Genomic DNA, 21,655 nt, shown 5'->3' with positions numbered 1-21,655 from the left:
TTTATTTCAGCTTATAGTTTATAAAGGTTTCAGTCCATAGTTGGCTGCTACCAAGGCAAGGTAGCGGGGCAGAGCGGCATGACAAAAGAAAAACCACCCATGGTGTGTCAGGCAGGAGGCAGCCAGCATCTAGCTTCCCTTTTCCTTTTATTGAATTCAGGCTACAAGCTGATCATTTGGCACCACACATAACCAGGGTGTGCCAGAAAGCTGCAATGTTAATTATGCCGAAAGCATGCTGTAAGCGGTGCCGGCTGTAAAGCGTTAACTCCCTCAATTAGCTTACTTTAAGAAGTGAGTCTGAATGAAGCTACCTGACTCACAGAAACATCTCATGAGACTCTAGGTAGCGTGCAGGTTAGCATGACCTCCCCACTGAAGGCCACCACCAAAACCAGTGTGATGGCCTGTGGAACTGTGGGGCTAATGTGAGGTAAGATGCATCGCTGAGGTCAGAGTAATTCATACCCAAAGTCCCTTCCCACAATTAGTACCTTCATAACTAGGAGCACAGTGTTCTAATTAGGACCATACATATTTGTCTATCTTGCTTCTAATTTGGTAATGCTTTGTCTCTTCTCTTTAAAGCCGTGCCTGCATTTGTTTCCATAGAAACTGCACAAAAACCACACATCTGCACACGTAGCTCACCTTTACCCCAATAGATGAACAACAAAAACGAGTGGTTGTGACTGACCAGAGTCTTTTGCTGGGGATTCAGCACTGTCTATCACAGCTCTTTAATCTTTTTTCTTTAATCCTGTCTTTGAGTTTTCCCTCTGTCTTGCACTGCATACTGAGCAGGAGACTAGACCCTATTACAGTAGTCTCTAGCGAAGGTGGGCCTTCTCATTCTCAAAACCCATTACTGCCGGGTGTGGTGGCACACAGGTCTGTAATCCCAGCACTCACTCAGGAGGCTGAGGCAGGAAGATCACTGCAAGTTTGAGACCAGCCTGGGCTATATAGTGAGATCCAGGTCAGTCTCAACTACATAGTGAGACCCTATCTCAAAAAACAAAGAACAACAAAAATAAACAAAAAAACCATCTACACCTAGAACTATGCTAAACCATCAGTAGACTAATGTAGTTATCACACCAACCTTAATCCATAGTAATATACCCTAGATTAAGCCACATCTAGAAAGCCCCACCTATGAATGCATGAGACTTTGATGGAATGACTAAGATATAATCCATAGCTTAACCCTTTATATTTTAGTGGTATTAAGTGTAATTTTGCCTTTTTCATTTCTAGCGGAATTGATATGTGTTTTTCTTTCCTATCCTTTTTATTTTTATGGTAAATTTAGCTATGCTTTTATCAATCTCACTTATCCTTTTAAAGAACCAACCCTTTGATTTTTTTAGTCATAATTTCATCAATATTGGCTGTGATCTTTATATTCTGTTTGGGTCTAATAATTTCAGTTGTAGGTGATTCTTGTTTTTCTAGGACATTGGCATGCAGCCTTAGGTTAATTTGGGGGGCTTGTTCAAGAATTGTAATGTGTTCACTCACAGCTCTAAACTTCCTCCTCAGAATGTCCCATATATTTGGCATTTATGCATCCATTTTAATTTTATTCTAGGATATGTCTTCTTATTTCTTTGATTTGTTCTGTAATCTAATCATTATTCAGTAACATACTGTTTAATTTCCATATATTTTTATAATTTCTGTTTTTTGTGTTGCTATTGATTTATTGCTTCATTTTGTAATGATCTGATAGTATGCAGGAAATTATCTCGATTATTTTGTAGTTATTGATACATGTTTTATGGCTTAAGAAATGGTGTATTTTGAAGAAAGTTCTATGTGCTGCTGAGAAAAAAAAGTTATTATGTTGTTGTTGAATGAAACATTCTATAGATATCTGTTAAGTTCATTTTTTATCATGATATGTTTTAACTCTATTTCTTTTGTTAATTATTTGTCTGGTTGACCTAATTGTGAGCATAGAGTGTTGAAGTTCCCCAGTATAGTTTTATTTGTATCTGTTTGTGCTTTTATTACTAGTAATTTTTTTTTGGTGTCCCAACATTTGTTGCATAGATATTTAAAATTATCTCCTGTTGAACTGTTCACTTTACCAATATGTGGTCACCATCTTTTTCTTTTCTGACTAGTTTTAGCTTGATGTCTGCTTTTTATGAAAATAAGATTTTTACTCCAGCTTGCTTTAGAGCATTGGTTGTGTGGAGTATCATTTTCCATCCTTTTTCTTTCAGTCAATGAGCTTCCTTTCAGAAGAACTGTGTCTCTTGCAGGCAATGTATAATTGCATTTTGTTTTTTGATCCAATCTGCTTGTTTTTATCTTTTAAGTGGGGAGATGAGACCATAAATATTGAGAGTTATTACTGTAAGGTGTTTACTGAGTCCTGTCACTGCATTATTTTTCCAGTGCTGATTCCCATTTTTTTTCATTTTTTAAAATTTCTCTCCCAGTTAGATGTACACTTTCCTTTGGTTTCTTTGATAGCATCTATTATTCCATCAAATATTTTTCTCTAATACTTGCTTCATGGTTTGTGTCTCTCTGTAGAATTTCCTTGTCATGGAAAGTCTTTGATTCTCTGTCACTTGTGAAGGCTAATTTTGCAGGGTATAATAGTTCAAGTTGACACTTATTTTCTATTAGGGCTTGAAAAGATTCACTCCAAATCTTCATGGCACTTAAAGTCTGTGCTGAGCAATTTGCTATAATTCAAAAAGGCTTGCCTTTGTAAGTAACTTGCTTATTTTATATAGCAGCATTTAGTATTTCCTCCTTAAGTTAAATTTCTGAAATTCTGATTATCAATGGTCTGGAAAAGTACTTTTCTGGTTGTGGTTATTTAGGGTTTTATGTCTCTTGCATTTGGATATTGAACTATTTCCTTTTGAATTACTACATGTTCATGGTACATAGTGATTATAGTTATCATGGGGAGTTGGCAATATAAATAATAGATCTTATATATTTAATTCTTTCACTAGATTTAGAAAGCTAATGGGTATGAGTCTAGAGAATACCTTTTTTATACCTCTTTAGTCATCTTCTAATTTTTTCTATAATTCTGATATTTTTGAGTCATCTGGCAGCTGTTGTATCTGCCATACAGGTCCTGTTGCCATATTTATGATATCACTGAGTTTATGATCTGCTACATCCACTTTATATTCAATTTCTGATTCTCTGTCCTTATATTGGACAAACATACTGCCCACTTTTTCTATTGAATTTTTTGTATCTTGTATTTTTGCTTGCTTTCTTTAAAAACTAGTCATTGAAATCTCATATTTTAACGCAATTTTCTATTTAAGTTTGTGGAACATTTTATTAGTAAATTTATTTTTTCTCTTTAAGAAAATCGTCTTTAATAAGTCCTCCTTAAGCTCACAAAACATCTTATGAATTGGCTTATATGTTTCTTCTTTGAGCTTTTAAAACATCGGTCATTTTTATTTGTAGTTCTTTATTCGTAGCTTCCTCCACTCCGGTGTCTGGGAGATCAGCTTTTGGCGAGCTTTGGGGTTGTATGTTGTTGCCTTGATTTTTCATATTTATGTTGTTCTGTGCAAGTTGAAGATTAGTTAGGATATAAACACTGTTTCACTGCTGTGGAGATCTCTTCAGTTAGAATCTGTTTCTCTGTGACATATTTTAATAGTTGTTGCTATTGTTGCTGTTATTTTTCGAGACACAATCTTGCTGTGTAGTGCAGGCTGGCCTTGAACTCACTATGTAGCCCAGGCTCACCTCAAACACACAGAGATCCCTTTGCCTCAGCCTCCTGAATGCTGGAATTATAGGTGTGTACCACCATGCCCAGCCCCGTGATATGTTCTTGTGTTTGGTTCTGTTTTGGTGCTTGTACCCCTCTTCAACCTAACCACTGTAACGCTTGATGTTCTTCTTAGTGTCTTTCTTCTGGGAACATGATCTTTTGTACAACATGTAGAGGAAAAAAATGAACTGCAATAATGTTGATGAAACAAATGCAAACCAGACACTGGCATAGAGAAAAACCAATTAATAGCAGCAGCCATCGCAGTGTTACCACTGACAAAAGCAAATAAATCAGGTTTTATGGAAAATACACAGATATTAATACACAGTAAGAAGAAAAAAGGCTGCCACTATACAACCTTTACCAATCCAGAGGTTATTTGCAATTATAGCCACAAAGACAAATGAAGTATTGACACAGAGTAAATATGTGCTAAATGCAACAACTGCACCACCATAACAATAGAAAATAATTCAGCCATAATAGCATAGAATCAAGTAACTATGTGAAAATCAATAAAGCTTAATAGTGATGCTAATATAAAGGAGGCCAACTCCCGACCACTGTGGTAGGGTGATCCCATTCACCTTGATGTGCAGTTCTTCTGTGACTTCTGATTCCTCCAAACAATTTACCCTTTCCCCAAAAGGCTCCTTAAATATGGTGGTCCTGCAGTGGATTTCCTCTGTAATGTTAGCTTGCCATATGGAAGGAATCATTTTTAGAGTAAAATGCTACCTGTGTCTGCTATTTATATCTTTTGGCTTTTGGGGGACTTGCAGTGACAGCCTGGTTTGTTGATTCTCCTCGGAGTGGCTCTGGGCTTACCTAGTATTCACCAAGACAGGTCTCCCTCCCCAGGAGCCAGAGTTAGGGTTCGTTTCTTGTTGCCTTCAGTTTCTCCAGATGATCTGTGGCATCTAACATTTCCAGTTGGGTTTTTCTTGAATCTTGGATCTCTTCCTTTTCTTTTTACTAAGTTCTTGTTTTGCAAGTGTCGAGGTTGCCACTCCTGGAAAAGCTATGATATAGTGCTGAATTTTACTGCGCCACATTCTTTCTTCTGTCATCCTTTTCTAATGGACATGATTATCTCCAATTTGTGTATAAAGAATCAAGTCTTAGAGTGGTAATGTTACCCAAGGTGACTGAGCTAAGAAGCTGTGGCTATCTGAGCTTAATACCTACATTGCACATCCCCATGGGATGCACATTGTTCCAGAACTGAAGGCACCTGCTGCCTGGAGTCTCTTCTTGGCTTGGGTAGAGGTCTAATGCAGAGCACAGGCAGAGGTCACTGACTGGATGGCGAGGTTGGGGCTGGGGTGGTTCTCAAAAGAGTAGAGTTTCTGAAAATCTCTTTGCATTTGGACAGTTTTATTTTTCACAGTCTAGAGTCACCTGTGGCTTTTGGTTGGAATCCCTTGATTCCTTAGGAATGCATGATGAAAATGTGTTCTAAAACTAATCGCAGAAAAGTACAGTTTTATTTTTCAATTTCAAATATTTAGCTTTAGAAAGACTATTTCTAGACTTTCGATCAGAAAAGGTGTTTAATTTACCAGTTTATGTGCTCAAGCTGAGAAGTTTTTTGACTGGTAAATATTTTTTAAAAATTGTTTTCTTAAGTGCTGGATTTCAAAAAAGGAAACTTTTTACCCATTCATGCCCCTGGTCCTTTCTGCTTCACCAATGTGAAATGAAATATAAGGAATCTGTTTCAAGTTATAAGAATATTTGCATTTTTCCTATTATAAAAATAATAAAAGGGCCAGGGATTTAGCTCAGTGATTCTGCCGCCTGCCTCGCAAGCTCAAGGACCCGAGTTGTGTCCTTGGTACCAATAAATAAATAAATAGTAAGTAAATAATAAAAGCTTACTGTAAAAGTTTTCACAATAAATTATTGGGAAAAGGATGTAAAAATAGCCTACAATAACAGCTCCCAAATGAAGTTCCTATTAGCTTTCTTAGCATGCTTTTGACTAAATCGTGATAATTTGACCTTCACTTTTTGGCTTTAATAATAATGGAACTGGGAAACATAATAAGTTAGGTACAGAAAAACAAGCACCGCATGATTGGACACATATGTGCAATGTGAAAAAAATGATCAGTTGAAATTGAGAGTAGACTAGTGGTTACTAGAGGCTGGGTTAGTTAGAGCGCACAGAAGGATGGGAAACATTGGCCCATGGATACGAAGCTATAGTTAGTAGAAATAAGTTCTGTTGCTTATTAAACAGTAGAATGACTATAACAAATGGTAATATAGTTTTTAAGAAAAAGAACCTAAAAGTATCTTGAATGTTTTTATATCAGCAAATTGATTATTATTTTCAGATAGTTATATGCTTATTCTGACTTAAACATTATGCAATGTATTAACATATCAGAATATCACATGGTACTTCATGAATCTGTACAATTTTTGCTTATCAACTAAAGATATCTCTAATTAGAAGAAAGGCAAAAAGTATAAAGGGACAAATGATTTTGTATGAAAACACTGAAAAACAACCTATTACCAGCACAGGGCAAGGAAGGGATGGCAAAGATGCAATGTATCTGCTTTTCCTGATGAAATGCCTTTCCTTTACTGGGTATTCTTTTATTCTGAACCCAGAAGAAGCCTGAGAATCCTTCTCAATGCAGGATTTCAGAAGCTATTCACACTATTCATAACTATTCAAACTGAATGGACATAACAAGCTCTATCTCTTTTTCCTCTCCTGCCTTGACAAGATCAAATGGATCCAACTGTCAGAAGCAAATTAATAAGCAGGATAAAGCATGTAAAGTTATTACAACTCAGACGCCTCACATGACATGCCTGACACAGGTACTTGTGGTATTTTCACCCTGTCCCCTCAAGCAAAGTCTGAAATGAGAGTTTTTTGCTTCTAGTCTGATGTTCAGTTCACTTTGACTCAGTGTGCGGAGGTTGCTTGTAAATGTGCAATTCTTCTGAGTCTATTAGGTTAGCTCTAGCCTATGTGTTTCCTATTGAGATGGGACCTTCCTGGTCACAAGCACCTTCTTGTGACAACTAAGATGGGAACAAGACAACAAATCATAAGGACTAAACTAACATATTTTCTCTCCTCTCTCTTTGTACCCAGAATCGGACATTGCCGACTTTGATGGCCGAAGCTCGCTTCTGTACAGGTTCAATCAAAAGCTGATGAGCACTCTCAAAGATGTGATTTCCCTGAAGTTCAAGAGCATGCAAGCAGATGGCGTTTTGTTCCATGGAGAAGGTCAACGTGGAGACCACATCACCTTGGAGCTCCAGAAAGGGAGACTTACCCTGTACCTAAACTTGGGTAGGGTCAGGCTCTGCCCATTCTTTTCCTTGGTTAAGCAACAGAGTACTACATTCTTCAGGAAATCATGGCCACATTCACTTGTGCCTCTTGTATGTCAAATAAGAATCACTGCAGTACAGTGTAGTGTATTTCCTTTATCTGTGTGGGAATGGAAAAGTACCATATCAAGCTAGTTGTTTTGTTTTGTTGTAGTTGTTTTGTTTTGTTTTGTTGAGACAGGGTCTCACTATGTATCTGAGACTGACCTGTAACTTACTATGTAGCCCAGGCTGGTCTCAAACTCACAGCGATCCTCCTGCCTCAGCCTGCCAAGTGCTGGGATTACAGGTGTACACCACCACGCTCAGCCTCAAGCTAGTTATTATTTGTCTAGCTCCATATTTATCTATTTATGCCTCAGTGATTAAACTCTGATGTAACTTGAGCAAGTTCACATGCATATTATAATGAGCTTGCTCATGATTTATACTGTTAGGTACATTTGTGAAAGTTAAATTTCATTCGAGAGAAATGATGGACAAACATTTTCATTGTTTCAAGGGTTTTTTAGGAGAGGCCATATGTTTATAGTGGAAAATTACATGATTTGAACATTATCATGTGTTGTTAAGGGAAATCTTATTTACTTTTAGTTGTCTGGTGATGTCAGGGCAAGCCACAGATTATTGAATGCCACTTACTGTTTTACAGAACGCCCCTCCTGCCTCTCAAAGTTAGGATTCCAGCTTCTCACTGTGGGGTGTATTCTATCATTGCCTTGTACTAAAGAAGAGAATTCCCTGTTAGTATTTACTGGCAAAGAGCAAGGAGGGAAAGGTATAGCAAATTGCAATCTGTTAGCTCAAATTGTGTCGGGGACTGGAAAGAAAACAACAAAATATATTTCAGCAATTAGTATAAGAGACATCAAAATGCAGATTATTCCAAAGCCCAAAACCAAACATTGTAGGCCTCTATTATGGGGCATTTCTAGGGATCTTTTTGGCTTCCATTGTGAATATGGACAAGGTAACAGAAAGAGCTTACAGATATACAAAATTAATTTATAACATGCATTAAATTTAATATAAACCACTTACAAAACAGGGCCATGTTGTTTTCAAGTGACACACTTTGATGGCTTATTAATTCACATTATCTAGTTATACATACAATGTCTGTCATAGGCAGAGTCAATTCTATGGTGAAATTTAAGAAGGTACTTCTCCTTACCCTACTTTCTCAAGGTCGAACATTGTTTTCTTCAGCTAGGAGGTGGGAAAGAGATTTTTTTTTTTTTCAACCCATAAGGGAGTTAGAAAGATTCACCTTTCCACTTCTTGCATAGTTCAGATCACCTGTGGCAATCTGCCCACTAGAGAATTACAACATCCAGAGCCCACAAGAGCAGGTGGCGAGTCAAAGAGCAAAATAATTATGTGATGGGAGACCAGTGTAGGAACTAAACAGGACATCAATAGCGCATGCAGTTCCCTTATCCTTACAAGGGTTCAGCGCCTTTGAACTGAGGCACAGTGTTTAGGCTGTCAGTCCCCATACACATAACTGAAGGAAAGCCAGATTCTGGACTGAGCAAACCTATGCAGAGCAGATGACTCAGAGCCAAGTCCAGGGTTCAGAGGTCAAAGTCCCTGCCTGCAGGATCAGCTCAGTGACATCTACGACGGTTTTTTACATGCTCCAAAGAGTACAATGAACATTTACTTTAGCTCCTTTGAAATTTAAGCTTTTTAAGAAGCCGACTCACGTATATGTTTGGAGTGTTTGTCATGTTTAAGGGGATGTTTTCTAAGTTGCCATTTTTGAGTGCCCATATTCACTCACTGTCCTAAACTTTTTAAATATGAAAATTCTGTGTAAAATTAATACATATAAATCATCCGACATCCACATCACCGCTAAAGCCACGCGTTGCTGTCCATATCGTAGCACTGCCAAGCTTGAGCGCATGCCATCACACAGCTGTGCAGCTGGAATCAGCACTCTCTTCATTCCTCAGTTCCCTGACCTTAATCACTAACACGTTATAAACCTTCAAACAACTGCATATTAAATATCAGGCAATTGGCATTTGTGTAATGAATTGCAAAACTGCAGAGGTCAGGATGCACCTTGGAATCCAGAGCTAAATTTGAGTTGCTTGGAGAATTGTTTATACATAGGGGCGAAATAAAAGCATTTCGAACAAAGTGTTAGTAGGGCACAGTGCCTGCCTTTTTATAAATTCTGTCACTCTCCTGTTGTCATCTGTCTCACCCAGTTGTCCAGGCTGAACTTTCGCTCACAGTCCTCATTCCTCAACTTCTCCTGCAGCTGAGATTGTAGATGTGAGCCTCCCAACGCAGCTGCCAGTCCTTATTTTTAAGGAAATTCCAGTCTAGCAAAATATTCTACTTATTCTACTTATCGTTTAGCTTAGGCCATTAATCAAAAATACAGTAACTATGCATTATCAGAATCACATAGCACAAACACGTTAAGATAAAGTTTTTGTTAGGAAGTAGTATCACATAAAATGGATACAGATTAATAACCAGAACTGAACAGCTCCAAAATCTGGAAGCTACTTTTATTCATTAATATTAAGAAATCTCTTAACAACAAAGAATTTGTATTTCATAGTTTTAGTAATACATAGAGATGAATCCTGTTTTGAGATTCATACCCTTGGAATTACATTTCTTCCTGATTATTTTGTTCAAAGATCTCACGTGGGGAATCATGAGACCATCCGTGAGTGTTGTGGATAATCATCCAGGGCCTGGCACTGTCTTTCCGGTCTGGTCTTTCATCTCTGGCACCTGATGAAATTTTCATTCTACCTCAGCATCCTGCTCCCCCCAATGTACTTTGCCTCATTCCATTGCCACGACTGTTTGCTTTCCAGTTCATCGCGTTCTTTCCTGACACTCTCCCTTCTGACTGAGCAACACAGCTTACGTGTTTGTATAGTGGGCAGCGGTTAGTCACAAGGTGAGGGATGAGGGAGAACGAGAGCATCAATCTTTCCCAGAGGAAGCAGTGGAGAGAATATTACTTTTGCAGTCAGATGGAGCCACATGGTGACACTAATTCTTTATGTCTTGGGGTAAATCTTGTGGCTTCTTGCAGAGTGACAGTTTTGCAGAGCTATGTTCGGGAATAATTTAAACAACATATTTAAAATGTTGCCCTCACATGCGAAGCTTGACACATACAGATGAATACCAGTATGGATAATCTGACACACTACAGTTGGGAGGGTCAATTCTCAAGGTCCTATGGAACAAGACATTGGGAACTTCGCAGCTGGAAACTTATTTATCAACAGGGAATCAATCCCTTCCCCTGTGTGTCATTTTTACCAAAATACTGTCTCAGATCGGAGAGTGAACCTCCCTTATACTCAGGCTGTCTTAAATTCACAAGACAAGAAAGTTTGAGTTGTTAAGATTAGATGAAGGAACAAGATGTAACTGAACAAGGCATCTGGGTGAAAGTAGTGCAATATGATGCCTTTTCCCAAAAATGTGAGCTCTAGGCAAGAGGGTGGAGGCTGCAGTATTTATCCACAAGCAGGCTGAGGGGAAGAAGACAAATAAAATGAAGCTGAAGATGCAGTCATTTCACTGTTATGCACAGTGTTATAAGGCCTTAGATATACTTTTTCACTTCATTTTAGCTATCTTTCAAACCAAATGAAAACAATTTTTATTTAATTAAAAGTTTTTCCTTATATTTCTGGGCAAAAAATTACCTTCTCTATACTTCTATTGTTTTCGTCTTTCGCAGTTGCCCATGAAGACTTTTATATTGTCTTAATAAACTGGAAACTAGTTACAAATTACTACTGGACTCCAAGAGCCATCAGATAAAATCTCAAATAGGTATTCAAAGATAAAAGTTTGATAATATTCTGAGTTTTATGTTTTTCAAATAATTTCTAATAATGAACGTTTCTGGGTAAAATAAAACGTTCGCTGGTACTGTTATTCTTCTTTCTTCATAGAAAACACTTTTAAACATCCTGCTTTGTGAATAGCAGATATTTTCTTTGGTTAGTAATTTAAATGAACCATCTTTTACTTAACTTTTTGTAATGCAAGATTTCTGTGTGTTAGTAAGAATGGGGGTGGGGCAGCAAGTTTCTTTCCTGTCTTCTACTTTTTTGGCTAATTAAAAAATGAATTGCAAGCTGAGGGTACTGTGCAGTGGTAGAGCGTTTCCTAGCATGCTCAAAGCCTGGGTTTGATCACTAGCACTGAGCAAAATAAGTTGAATTTCAGGAGATATTCAACAATTTAAGTATCTCTGCTACATGTTTTTCAATGAACCAGCTATGGAGGTTGAAGGTTATGTTTTCAGTGAAATTTATTTTTTCCCATTATTAAAATTAGTCATGTTTATTCTAAAATTTAGAGAAAATTTTAATATTTGACTAAATGCATTCTTAAATTTTATCTGCTCTTAGTGTTTATCTGCACCTTTTCATATCTATATTGTCTATACTTTCCTATTCTGCTTCTGTATATTTTAAATCAGTAGATAATAAATTACTAAGCATTTTAATTATTTTTACTTTTTATTCTATAAGAAAGAGCAACCATTACTGAGTACATTTTTGAATGATATAAATACCTAAGTGACATTTCGATGGCTACATAATATTCTATCTGATGAGTCTAAGTGTATTCAATCTACTTCCTTCCTTTTTATAAATTACTGGATATCATTTCCAACTTTTTTTTGTATTGTTGTGTTTTTTTAAGATAGGATCTCACTATGTAGTGAGACTGACCTGGCACTCACTGTGTAGCCCAGGCTGGTCTCGAACTCACAGTGATCCTCCTGCCTCAGCCTCCCAAGTGCTGAGATTACAGGCGTGCACCACCACACCTCACTTCATTTCCAATTTTTAAATCACCAAACATTTAAATTTTTCACCACATTTCAATTTGTTTTATAAGGAGAGATTTCCAGAAAGAAATGACTAGGTAAACTATTATAATGTTAAAAAATTCCTTCAGTATTTATTACCATGTACTTTTCTAAAAGATTGGTGGGATTGAATTTTGCATTATCTCAGAGCAATAGAGATGTTGGTTAAGTAAATGGACAAAATAAACAAAGGGCAATAGGAATCCAGTTTTGAGGAAAGGTCAACAAATTGCTTTATGTAGTCATAAAAATTTCATGATCCATAGTGTGTAAAGTGATATATGTTAATTAAGGTTTATAGTTTCATTAAATTCAATGAGAAGAAGTAGACACTGTTTATTTAAAAAGATTCACCTCTCACCCCTAAAACCTTAAAAACTATGCAGAGCAGAACTGTTGGATGGTAAAACAGTCACCAACTTTCTGGGGCAGAGTTAGGACGGGGGAGGGGCTGACTTTCGACTCCGAGAGTGAGTTCGAGTCCCCAGTGAGCGCGGCTTCCCCCCCACGTGGGCGGTACCCCTTCACAGGGTGATCCCGAGTGCGGCCTTGCACAGGCTGAGAACATGGCGGCCACAACCAGCCTGAAATCTTACTCCCAAAGGATCAGTATCTGAAAATCTGCAAAGAGAAGACTGAACTCTTCAACATAACAAACTCACTCGGCCAGTTTAGCAGTTTCTCCTTGTGGCACCTTGTTTCCTTGAAATCAGCACTCAGGGATTTAAAAGGAGTGGATCTTAGATTAGTGATGATCCTCTAAACACAGAAATTAGAACCATGCTTCCTGCCATACACTAGAAGCCATGCCCAGTGAAAGGAAACTGAAGAGACCATGGGTAAATTCTTCTGATGTCAGAAAGGGGATCGCCTTGTTTTCATGATAACACAAATTCAGGTGGCATAAAGAAAAGGAAATGATGGCTTTTTCAACCCAAACCTATGTAAGTGGTAAATAAACAGAAAAAGGATATAATAAAAAATCAAATGAACAAAAGATACTGCAAAATTCATATTATAGACAATGGGCTAAATATGAATTAATCAAAATATAAACGGGCCACAGCTTCCCCACTCACACCCCATGTGAAACAACGCAGAGTTCTTTGGCGGAGGAAAAGCACCCCGGGGGGCCATACTGCAGGTGGGAGTCAGCAGCCTGCAGGGGAGGTGGCAGCTCCTACCCTTTGAATGTCACTGCTGAAGAGGCTGCCTCCCTGTGCTGTGAAAACACATGGCAGGCTAGAGGAGAGAGACTTTTAGCTGAGTGCACAGAATGTACCCCAACTTAACACTTGTTTATCCATAGTGATAACTTGTACTGAGTTGTTCCTTTTGCTATGGATGAGGCAAATTCTTCAGGAGGAGAAAGCTGTTATCTTATCCAGGGAGGCTACAGGTAGGGAGGGACTGCCATAAACATGGAGGAGGAGGAAAAGCCTGAATGGAGAAGTGATCACCAGTCAGTGTCCCTCCCAGAGGGAATGTCCCCAAATCCACCTAGGTTGAATTGTCTACACAGAGGACCTGCATCACAATCCATAGCTGTCCTCTGAATGAAAATGATCAAAGTAGAACTGGGTTTACTGTCCATCTGCGCCTCCTATGCATGTTGCTTAACCTCACTGAGCCTCAGATTCTTTCTTGCAAAACATAGGTGGTAATAATTTCCCTTGAAGTATTGAAATACAGGCTGCAAATTCCCTATTTCAGAATCTTCCTTGTAATGGCTGCTGATAAAGGCAAGTGGGGTGATGTCTCCTCACCTGTGCCTTTGCCTGCAGAATTCTCTGCTCAGCAGGCCCACTGTCGCGCCAGTTTTATTCCAAGTTTATTCTCCCTCCTCTGTACCTCTCGTGATCTGTCTTCTCCATTTGAGAAGCACTCACACTCAAATAATATGCACATTTTCTTGAGAGTGAAAACCTTTGCTTTTTAGCGTGCTTACCCTTCAGGACAGAGGAAGCGGGCCTCACTTGCAAAGCATGTTAGTGCTCAAAGCTGTCCTAAGGCACAGATGCCATCCACCTCCTCTTTCCTCACAGATGACAGCAAAGCAAGACTCAGCAGCAGCCCACCCTCGGCCACCCTGGGAAGCCTCCTGGATGACCAGCACTGGCACTCGGTGCTCATCGAACGTGTTGGCAAGCAGGTGAACTTCACCGTGGACAAACACACTCAGCACTTCCGGACCAAGGGTGAGGCAGACGCTCTGGACATTGATTATGAGGTAAGTCCGCTGTCCCTGCACATCCCCAGGTCCTTTGCTCGAGAGCTCTGTGAAAATTCAGTAAACACAGCTGCCAGGAGATTTGAGGCCTCAAGGAATGGAGAATCTCGCCTCTGGCCCTGAGACTTATTTCCCTTCTGTCCATGCCAGACAGCCTACAAAGATAGGAGTCCGAGCAGGAGCACCTGAGAAGAGAGGTGCAGAGATGGCCTGGTGGTAGCTGGAGTCATCCAGAAGGTTCTAGATAACTCTGTGCACTATTCTCAGTCCTTCAACTCTACTCTTTGTGTGTTTGTGTGCACGCACATGTGCTTGCATCTTGCCTATGTCAGTATTGAGTCTGTTGGCTATGTATCATCATTTTACCTTTAAAAACAACTTAAATTAGCTAGAGGAATGAAATATAATATATATATATATATATATATCTTGGCATTTAAATCTACAATATCAGCAAAGTCCTTTACCTTCATTCTTATGTAGACTTTTACTAATACATGTAGAGAGCTGTTTCTTCCTCTTTTGTCTAAGAGGCCAAGCAAAATGCACCAGCTCTGCAATACAAAGAAAGTTGCACAGAGCTGTGCTAATTGGCAGCCAAGATTTTCCCAGCTCCGCAAGTAGTGCACTTTCTATTGCCCTCTCATGTATACCAGGTTCTGTGCTGGTCTCTGAGCTGAGAAAGGGCAAGTTCTTGCGATGAAGAAAAATCACAGTCTAATGCTAGGTAAGTCCCTGAAGAACGGGATGGTAGAGGGCAGCCCTGAGCACTGAGGGAGATGGGGGAAGACCCTGGGGTCAGCCTAGAGAATGGCAGAGGCTGCCAGCAGTAGACACTACCAAGCCTTGAAAGAAGGGTACCATGGTCCTGAGGCCAAAGGTGGGAAAGATGTGTGAGGGTGAAGTGAAGGGAAAGCCAAACGCTTCTCTGTGTGTTGGGCTCAGCACAATGGGCCAGCAGTGGTGTGTTGGAGTCAGCTCAGCTCCTGAGGGCCGGGTATTAGATGTTCAGGAACTTTGTGAGCAAAATGGTTCAAAGGTAAGTGACATAAACCTATAAGGAAATAAAATGCTTTTAGAGATACTAATTTAACCAATTTCTAAATATTTCACTATGTGATAGCGGTCTATAATCTATATCTTCTGCGACTTTATTTTTCATAACTTTTCTACCTATGCAGTAGAAATACCCTATATCGGGCTGAAGCAGCAAATGACTTGCCAATCCTACATTCAGTAACTCTGCATTGATAATGTGAAATCTGCAAGAGTAGAAATCTTTACACCACATATTCTGAAAAATGTATAAATTAGGGTTTGGTTAATTGTCTTCTAGACTGTCTAGACCCATATGGCTTGAATCTTATTTTCCCATGACCTGTGGAAACTGTTATATTTTCATAGGATTATATAGAAAGAAAAGTAATATGTCATAGAGATGGTATGTGATCAAAGAAGAAAGAGTTTGGTAAAAAAAAAATCAACAAAATTATCTGTAAAAATCAACTGGTTAGACGAAATTTTTGATAAAGGTTATCATCTACTATACTCTTTGCAAATTGTGTCTTATGCATTGATTGTGTCAAAATCACCTTAGACTTTCACACATATGATTGCAAGGTGCCAAGTATTTTTGAGTTGTGGTGACAATGATAGCTTTACGTTTTTAACAATTTTAAATGTTTGATGTAGAGGTCAGTGCAATTAGCAAGCCCAGAAAACTTGTTAATAAGTATATTCAGGTCCCATTCAGACCTATTAAATAAAAGACTCTTAGAGAGGATGCAGCATTATGTGCTTTGGCATTCTTTGGGGGACCCTGGTGTTCCCTAGTGTCTGAGAACCCCCACTTTGTAGCAGTCACCGTGAAGGTTGTGCGTGACTCAGACTTGCAAGAAGACATTGAAGAATGAAGGGCAACAAACCCTGGTAGGAGAGGATTTTAGTCACTAGTGGAAGAAATAATAGATCAGTGTAAGTGGAGACCAATAACTGACAAAGAAGGAGCTGGACTCTTTTATCTGATCACTTTCCTGAGCCCTAAAAAGTATCTCTTCTTTTGGTCCTAACCTTAGTGCCGTTCACTGTTGATAACATATGTCTTTACTGAACTTCAAAGGACAGATTGTCACTGTGATTCATGATTGCAAGGCAATGCAGACACATGCTCATAGAATCTTCTGTCAAAAGGACAAGAAGAAGAATGCAGCCCCTTCACTTTCTATTCGACATCTTCCCGGTTGACATCGCTTAGCTCATGTGACTTCTCCAAAGGCCACGAGGAAGATGGTGGCAGCTGACTTTTCTTCCATCTTCTGACATTGATGTAAATCCAACAAGTCTTTTCAATCATGCTATTTTATACCTCCATTTTATGTCCCCCAAACTCTTTTTTTTCTCATTGAGTTTATTGGTACATTTTATGTACACAGTACAGTTACATTCATTACTGGGACCTTGTACCTTTACATGACAGGTCTTGGTTCTCATTTTTTCCCTTTGTCCCTGCCCTCCCTTCACCCCCTCCTCCCCTCCCCATTTACAAACACTTTATTTGTATTTTTTCATTTTCTCATATTTTTTTCTTTTCCCTTATTTCTTTCCCCTACCCTTCCCACTTTCCCTACACTTTTAGCCCTTTTCTTCCTATTTCACATTGTCAATTATATCATTAGGATCTTATGTACCATTATAGTTTTTCACACCAGAGAATCTATTTGATATTTACACATGTGTGACTTATTTATTTCACTAAGGAGTATATCCTCAATGTGTATCCATTTTCCTATGAATGAATCTAATTTCTCATTCTTTATGGCTGAGTAGTATTCTATTTTATAGACAAACTCTTAAAGACATTTTAGAATATGTGATTTAGAATATATGCAAGAAAAACATTTTATAAAATACAAAATATATTTTAATGAAAATTCTTTTTTTTTTTTTTTGGTACCGGGGATTGAACTCAGGTCCTTGCACTTGCAAGGCAGGCCACTGAACTACTGAGCTAAATCCCCAGCCCTTAAAATTCTTATTTTTAAATGAAACAACCACAACCTCAAGACAAGACTCAAAAGAAATCCTAAACCTTTTAAAATACACATGTGGTATTTATATATTTTTGAATCTAAATTTATAGAGCTTGAAAAATAATTTTATAATCTAAAAAAATTTGAGGTCCTTTTAAGTATGACAAATTCCAAAAACCTGGTGATCAGTTATATGAAAATTTTTGTAGATATAAAATGTTTAAAAACCACAACTTGAACTTCCATGAAATATGCATATTTAATGACATTACCTTCAGTCAATTAACTTGAAAAATGTAATGATTTGTTTAATAAATGTAAAGTATCTATAAATTATTAAAGAGAGTTAACAGTGCAGGGAAAGAAAGTGAATACATTAAAAATATAAGTAATATTAATATATATAAAGAAGTGTAACTTTACTCATTGCAAAATAATATTAATAGTAATAATAAAATACCAATTCATGTTCCAATGGTATTTTTAGCTTAGATTGCAAAAACCAGTACTTGATAATGTGCTGTGCTGGTGTAGACATGAAGAAACCAGAACTCTATCATACACTATTGTTGGCATGGTGTTTAATATAATTTTTAAGGAAGGATGATATTGGAAATTAGAAGCAACTGTGTTTCCATTCTGACATTCTGCTTCTGGAAATTTACCCTAAAATTATAAAAACAAACGTGTGTACAAGGGCATTTGCTAGGAATGGTAAAAGATGGAAAATTGCCCCGAAATCCATCAACAAAGATGACAAATGGCTCAACCCTCATTAGAGCAGATCGAACACAGTGCCTGGTGACCTTGCAGTGTCGCCTCAGGCACACAGCCAGAAGCTCTCCCCGCAGCCTGGCGGTCCTCCCAGGGAACTGGAGGGTGACCAGTGAGGAGCTTCCCTGAGGGCCTGGGTCGCCCTTCTCTCTACCCCGGAGGCAGTTTCCTTCCACCTCCCAGACCATATGTGAAGTGGGGTATTCACCTTATCCTCTGAGAATAGAGCTGCAGTCGGTGATGTCTCCCAGCAATCTGCATTTAGGTCCTCAGAAATGAAAATTTCATAGCTCGTATTTTGGTCTCCTGATGCATTTTGCTTAGGAGTCAGTCTTTTTGGTGGGTAGGATGGAGCCACAGGGCGCTGCAGTGTTTGGCTCTTGTTCACTTTACTATCTATAGAAGCCAAAAACTGCCTGAGTCTAACAACGGTTTTCTTTACCAGCCCATTAGACCTAGACTGAAACCTTAAACTCACCTAGTGTGGTAACGCTTGGCAAACACTTATACCTCATTCATTTAAAACAAGGAGGCAACTCCTGTGCCCTCAAATACAGCCATATGCAATAAATATTCAATAAAAAGAGAAATCATTATGCAATGCCATGTAAATGGTAAGTGTTTTAAAAAACAAGAGAATGCTGAAATTCTTAAAGCACTATACACACAGAAAAGTTTTTGAGGAATACCAAAGTGATGGTGAGATAGAATATCAGAGGGTGGAGTATAATCAGATAGAAGCTCTACTTTTCTCTGTATCGTCAACCTAAACTTCCTGAATTTTATAAAACATGTAAAATAACTTTTTTTTAGGAATATTGCACGATTTATAATACAGTCCTTACATATCTGCTTCTAAAATCATACACTGTGATTTACTTTTATTCAGTTTATTTTTCAAAACACTTCATGTTTTGTAATATATAACTAAATTTGCTTTCAAATCTTTTTTCTGTCTCATCATCCATGTTGCAGACATAGAATTTGAGCTCATCATAAAGGCTGAAATTTTCTTTTCTCCATAGAGATTTTCTTTATTTCTATAGAATTGTCTGGCACAGAAAATGCACTCAGCGAATATATGTGCAGGCGGTGAATGAATTCTCTTTGTGCAAATGACAGGCACTGTCTATCCAAGGCCTACTTTCCTCCCCAGAAGAAGTTCCCAATGGTTCTCCATGCTCAGAGGTCACCTTGCTGTTTCACACTCTGGTGGACACTACTCTTTTACACAGGCGTGGACGGCTGCACCTCCTAAAGTTATTCATTTGCTGATCAAAATCATTACATTTCACTATGGAAACAATGTTCAAGACCATGTTATAATACAACTGTCACCGATCCTTTTTACTTTGGAAACTCAGGGGCAAGGCTAAAGTAGAGGGCCTACATAGGTAAGAGTAAACTAAAGGAAATAAAAAAGAGAGAAAACAAGTACATGAAAAAAAGGAGGCAAAAATTCCTATTATTTTGGCATGTGTGACTTTTGTTTAAACCATAAACCAGCTCCAAGGAGGTTATGAAGTTTTCTGTAGTAAATTAAAACACAGCACACAATAAAATTCAAAAAGCTCCCCCATCTCTAGTCCCCTGTAGCTACCTAGTAATAATAACAGGATGTGAGCGCACAGCAGTGGCCTCTGGCCAGACATCCTCCAGGGAAACAAGTTTCCTCCTCCTCCAGGGAGGAGGATGAGTCCCTGGAGATATAACCATGGATCTAGAAATCAGTTCTGAGCTCTGCCTGTACCCATGACCTGAAAAAAACTTATAGAATTCCTTATTTCTATTTTTTAATATAAGATGGTTAAGATTTGTTGACCTACTGATTTTACACTTCCTCACATCTTACAGTCGTGAGGTAAGGTATAAGTATTCCTCTTGATGTATGTTAGAAGTAAACCAATTGTATGGAATGCTAAAGAGAGAATCTTTCAATGCCAAAAGAAAGGATTGCCTCTATTAACATGAACTAAAGAAGTAAGTGATAGCGTATCTTCTACTTTCATGGTTCTATTAGTATAGTGTAATGAGCTTGCTATCTTTCTTGGAAGTGGCCAATAGGGAATTTGAGCTAAATGACTGTAATCATCAATAAAATAGTGTAAAGTTAGCCAGGACCCACCTGTATGTTCATTTTGCCCGTGGCAATACTGCAAATGGAGAACACGCCATACATCCAAATACTTCCTAAGGAGTTACGACTTAGACTAATGAGCCACTGCCTGAAATACATCCTATTGTTCTAGCTCAACAAATACACTTTCACAGTCACACCCAACAAGCCAAACTCTGCTCATGCTAGGAATGGCTGCCCTCCACCAGCCCTCAGAAAAATGAGAGGAGAGAATAGTGTAGACTCTCAAGGTAAATTTGGGGGTGTCGTTGGGAAGGCCATTGTCCGGAAGTGGGTGGAAGCTTTGTGATCAGGTCCACTGGTCCCACAAGCACCTCCCCTATCAAGGAGGCCAGTCATAAATTCTAGTTACCCAGAAGAAGTCCCTCTTGCCTGGATACTGGGGGCAAGTTGATGCTAGGATTTTCACTCAACTCCTTGGTTGAACTGGGAAATGTACAGGACTAATGTATTGGATACAGAACATAGGTACAAATTTATAAATTCATTCAGACAAAAGATATATAACGTGTTAGGACAATCAGGCTGTTCAGCACCTGATGTCTGTGAGTCTGTGGAAAGATACCTATAAAAAGAAGGAAAGAAAGAAAGAGTGAGAGGGACAGAGAGAAAGCAAAAAAGCAAACAAGCAAGCAAGCATGGGCCTTGCAGTTGATCTGAGTTGGAGTAGGAACAATAATAAAAATGAGAGTCTGAATGCATCCCAGGGTGAAAACCTGATAATAGGTTGAGAACACAGAGTTGGCCTATCAGCGAAACCTGGAGGGGTTGATTTATACTATGGAGAACACACTGGTGCTCCTGCAGCTTTATCTTCCTACCTTTTCTTTACTTCTCTTCAAGAGAAGCACCAGGTTCTCCAAACAGCATGGGCTGGTTTGCTTGCTGTGAAAGTTGGAACAATGGGGCAAACTATGCCAGACTGTCCAGGAATGGCAGGGTTCTGGGGCTGTGTGATTTTAGTTATCAAACATGAGACAGTGTTTCAGCCATCTCTCCCATTGCGTTCAGTCTGTGGTCAACCTGTTCCCAGACAGAGACATCATCGTGGTGGAGAGGTGTGGGAATCAAACTTGCTTAGTCCATGGTATCCAGGAAGCAGAGCAAAAGAACAGGGTAAGAGGTAGAGGACAGGTACACGATATAGGTCCGAAGGTGACTCACACAGGTACACCCAGAGTGTGCTTCACTAAATTCCTAGGCGGCTGCAAAGCCAATCATTGTGGCACAGTGAAGTTTAACCACCACATTCACTTTTAAGAAAACCAAAGAAAGTTTATCATCTTAGTGTGGCATCTGTTTCCTTGAGTGTTTTGTTCAATTGATCCACAAATATGTAAGTCTAAGTAATGCGTAGTGGCCGGAGATTTGGCTTAGTGGTTCTGCACCTGCCTTGCAAATGCAAGGTCCCAAGTTCGGTCCCAAGTTCGGTCCCGAGTTCAATCCTTGGTACAAAAAAAAA

The 21,655-nt window shown here is 38.7% G+C and overlaps 1 protein-coding gene across 2 annotated transcripts in view; it reads left to right on the top strand.

Moving 5' to 3' along the window:
• The window catches only part of Cntnap5 (contactin associated protein family member 5), an 801,158-nt gene that overhangs the window by 381,418 nt on the left and 398,085 nt on the right, over window positions 1-21,655 (top strand). For both annotated transcript variants that reach the window (XM_010637689.2, XM_010637692.2), the window contains exons 5-6: window positions 6,900-7,103; window positions 14,069-14,253. In XM_010637689.2, the coding sequence (XP_010635991.1) occupies window positions 6,900-7,103; window positions 14,069-14,253 (389 nt within the window). The remainder of the gene's footprint in view (window positions 1-6,899; window positions 7,104-14,068; window positions 14,254-21,655) is intronic.

Source organism: Fukomys damarensis, unplaced genomic scaffold, assembly GCF_012274545.1.
Source record: "Fukomys damarensis isolate Sample0158 unplaced genomic scaffold, DMR_v1.0_HiC HiC_scaffold_29, whole genome shotgun sequence".
NCBI lineage: Eukaryota > Metazoa > Chordata > Mammalia > Rodentia > Bathyergidae > Fukomys > Fukomys damarensis.
Note: the sequence above shows the minus strand (reverse complement) of the source record. Positions and strands in the feature narration are given on the sequence as shown.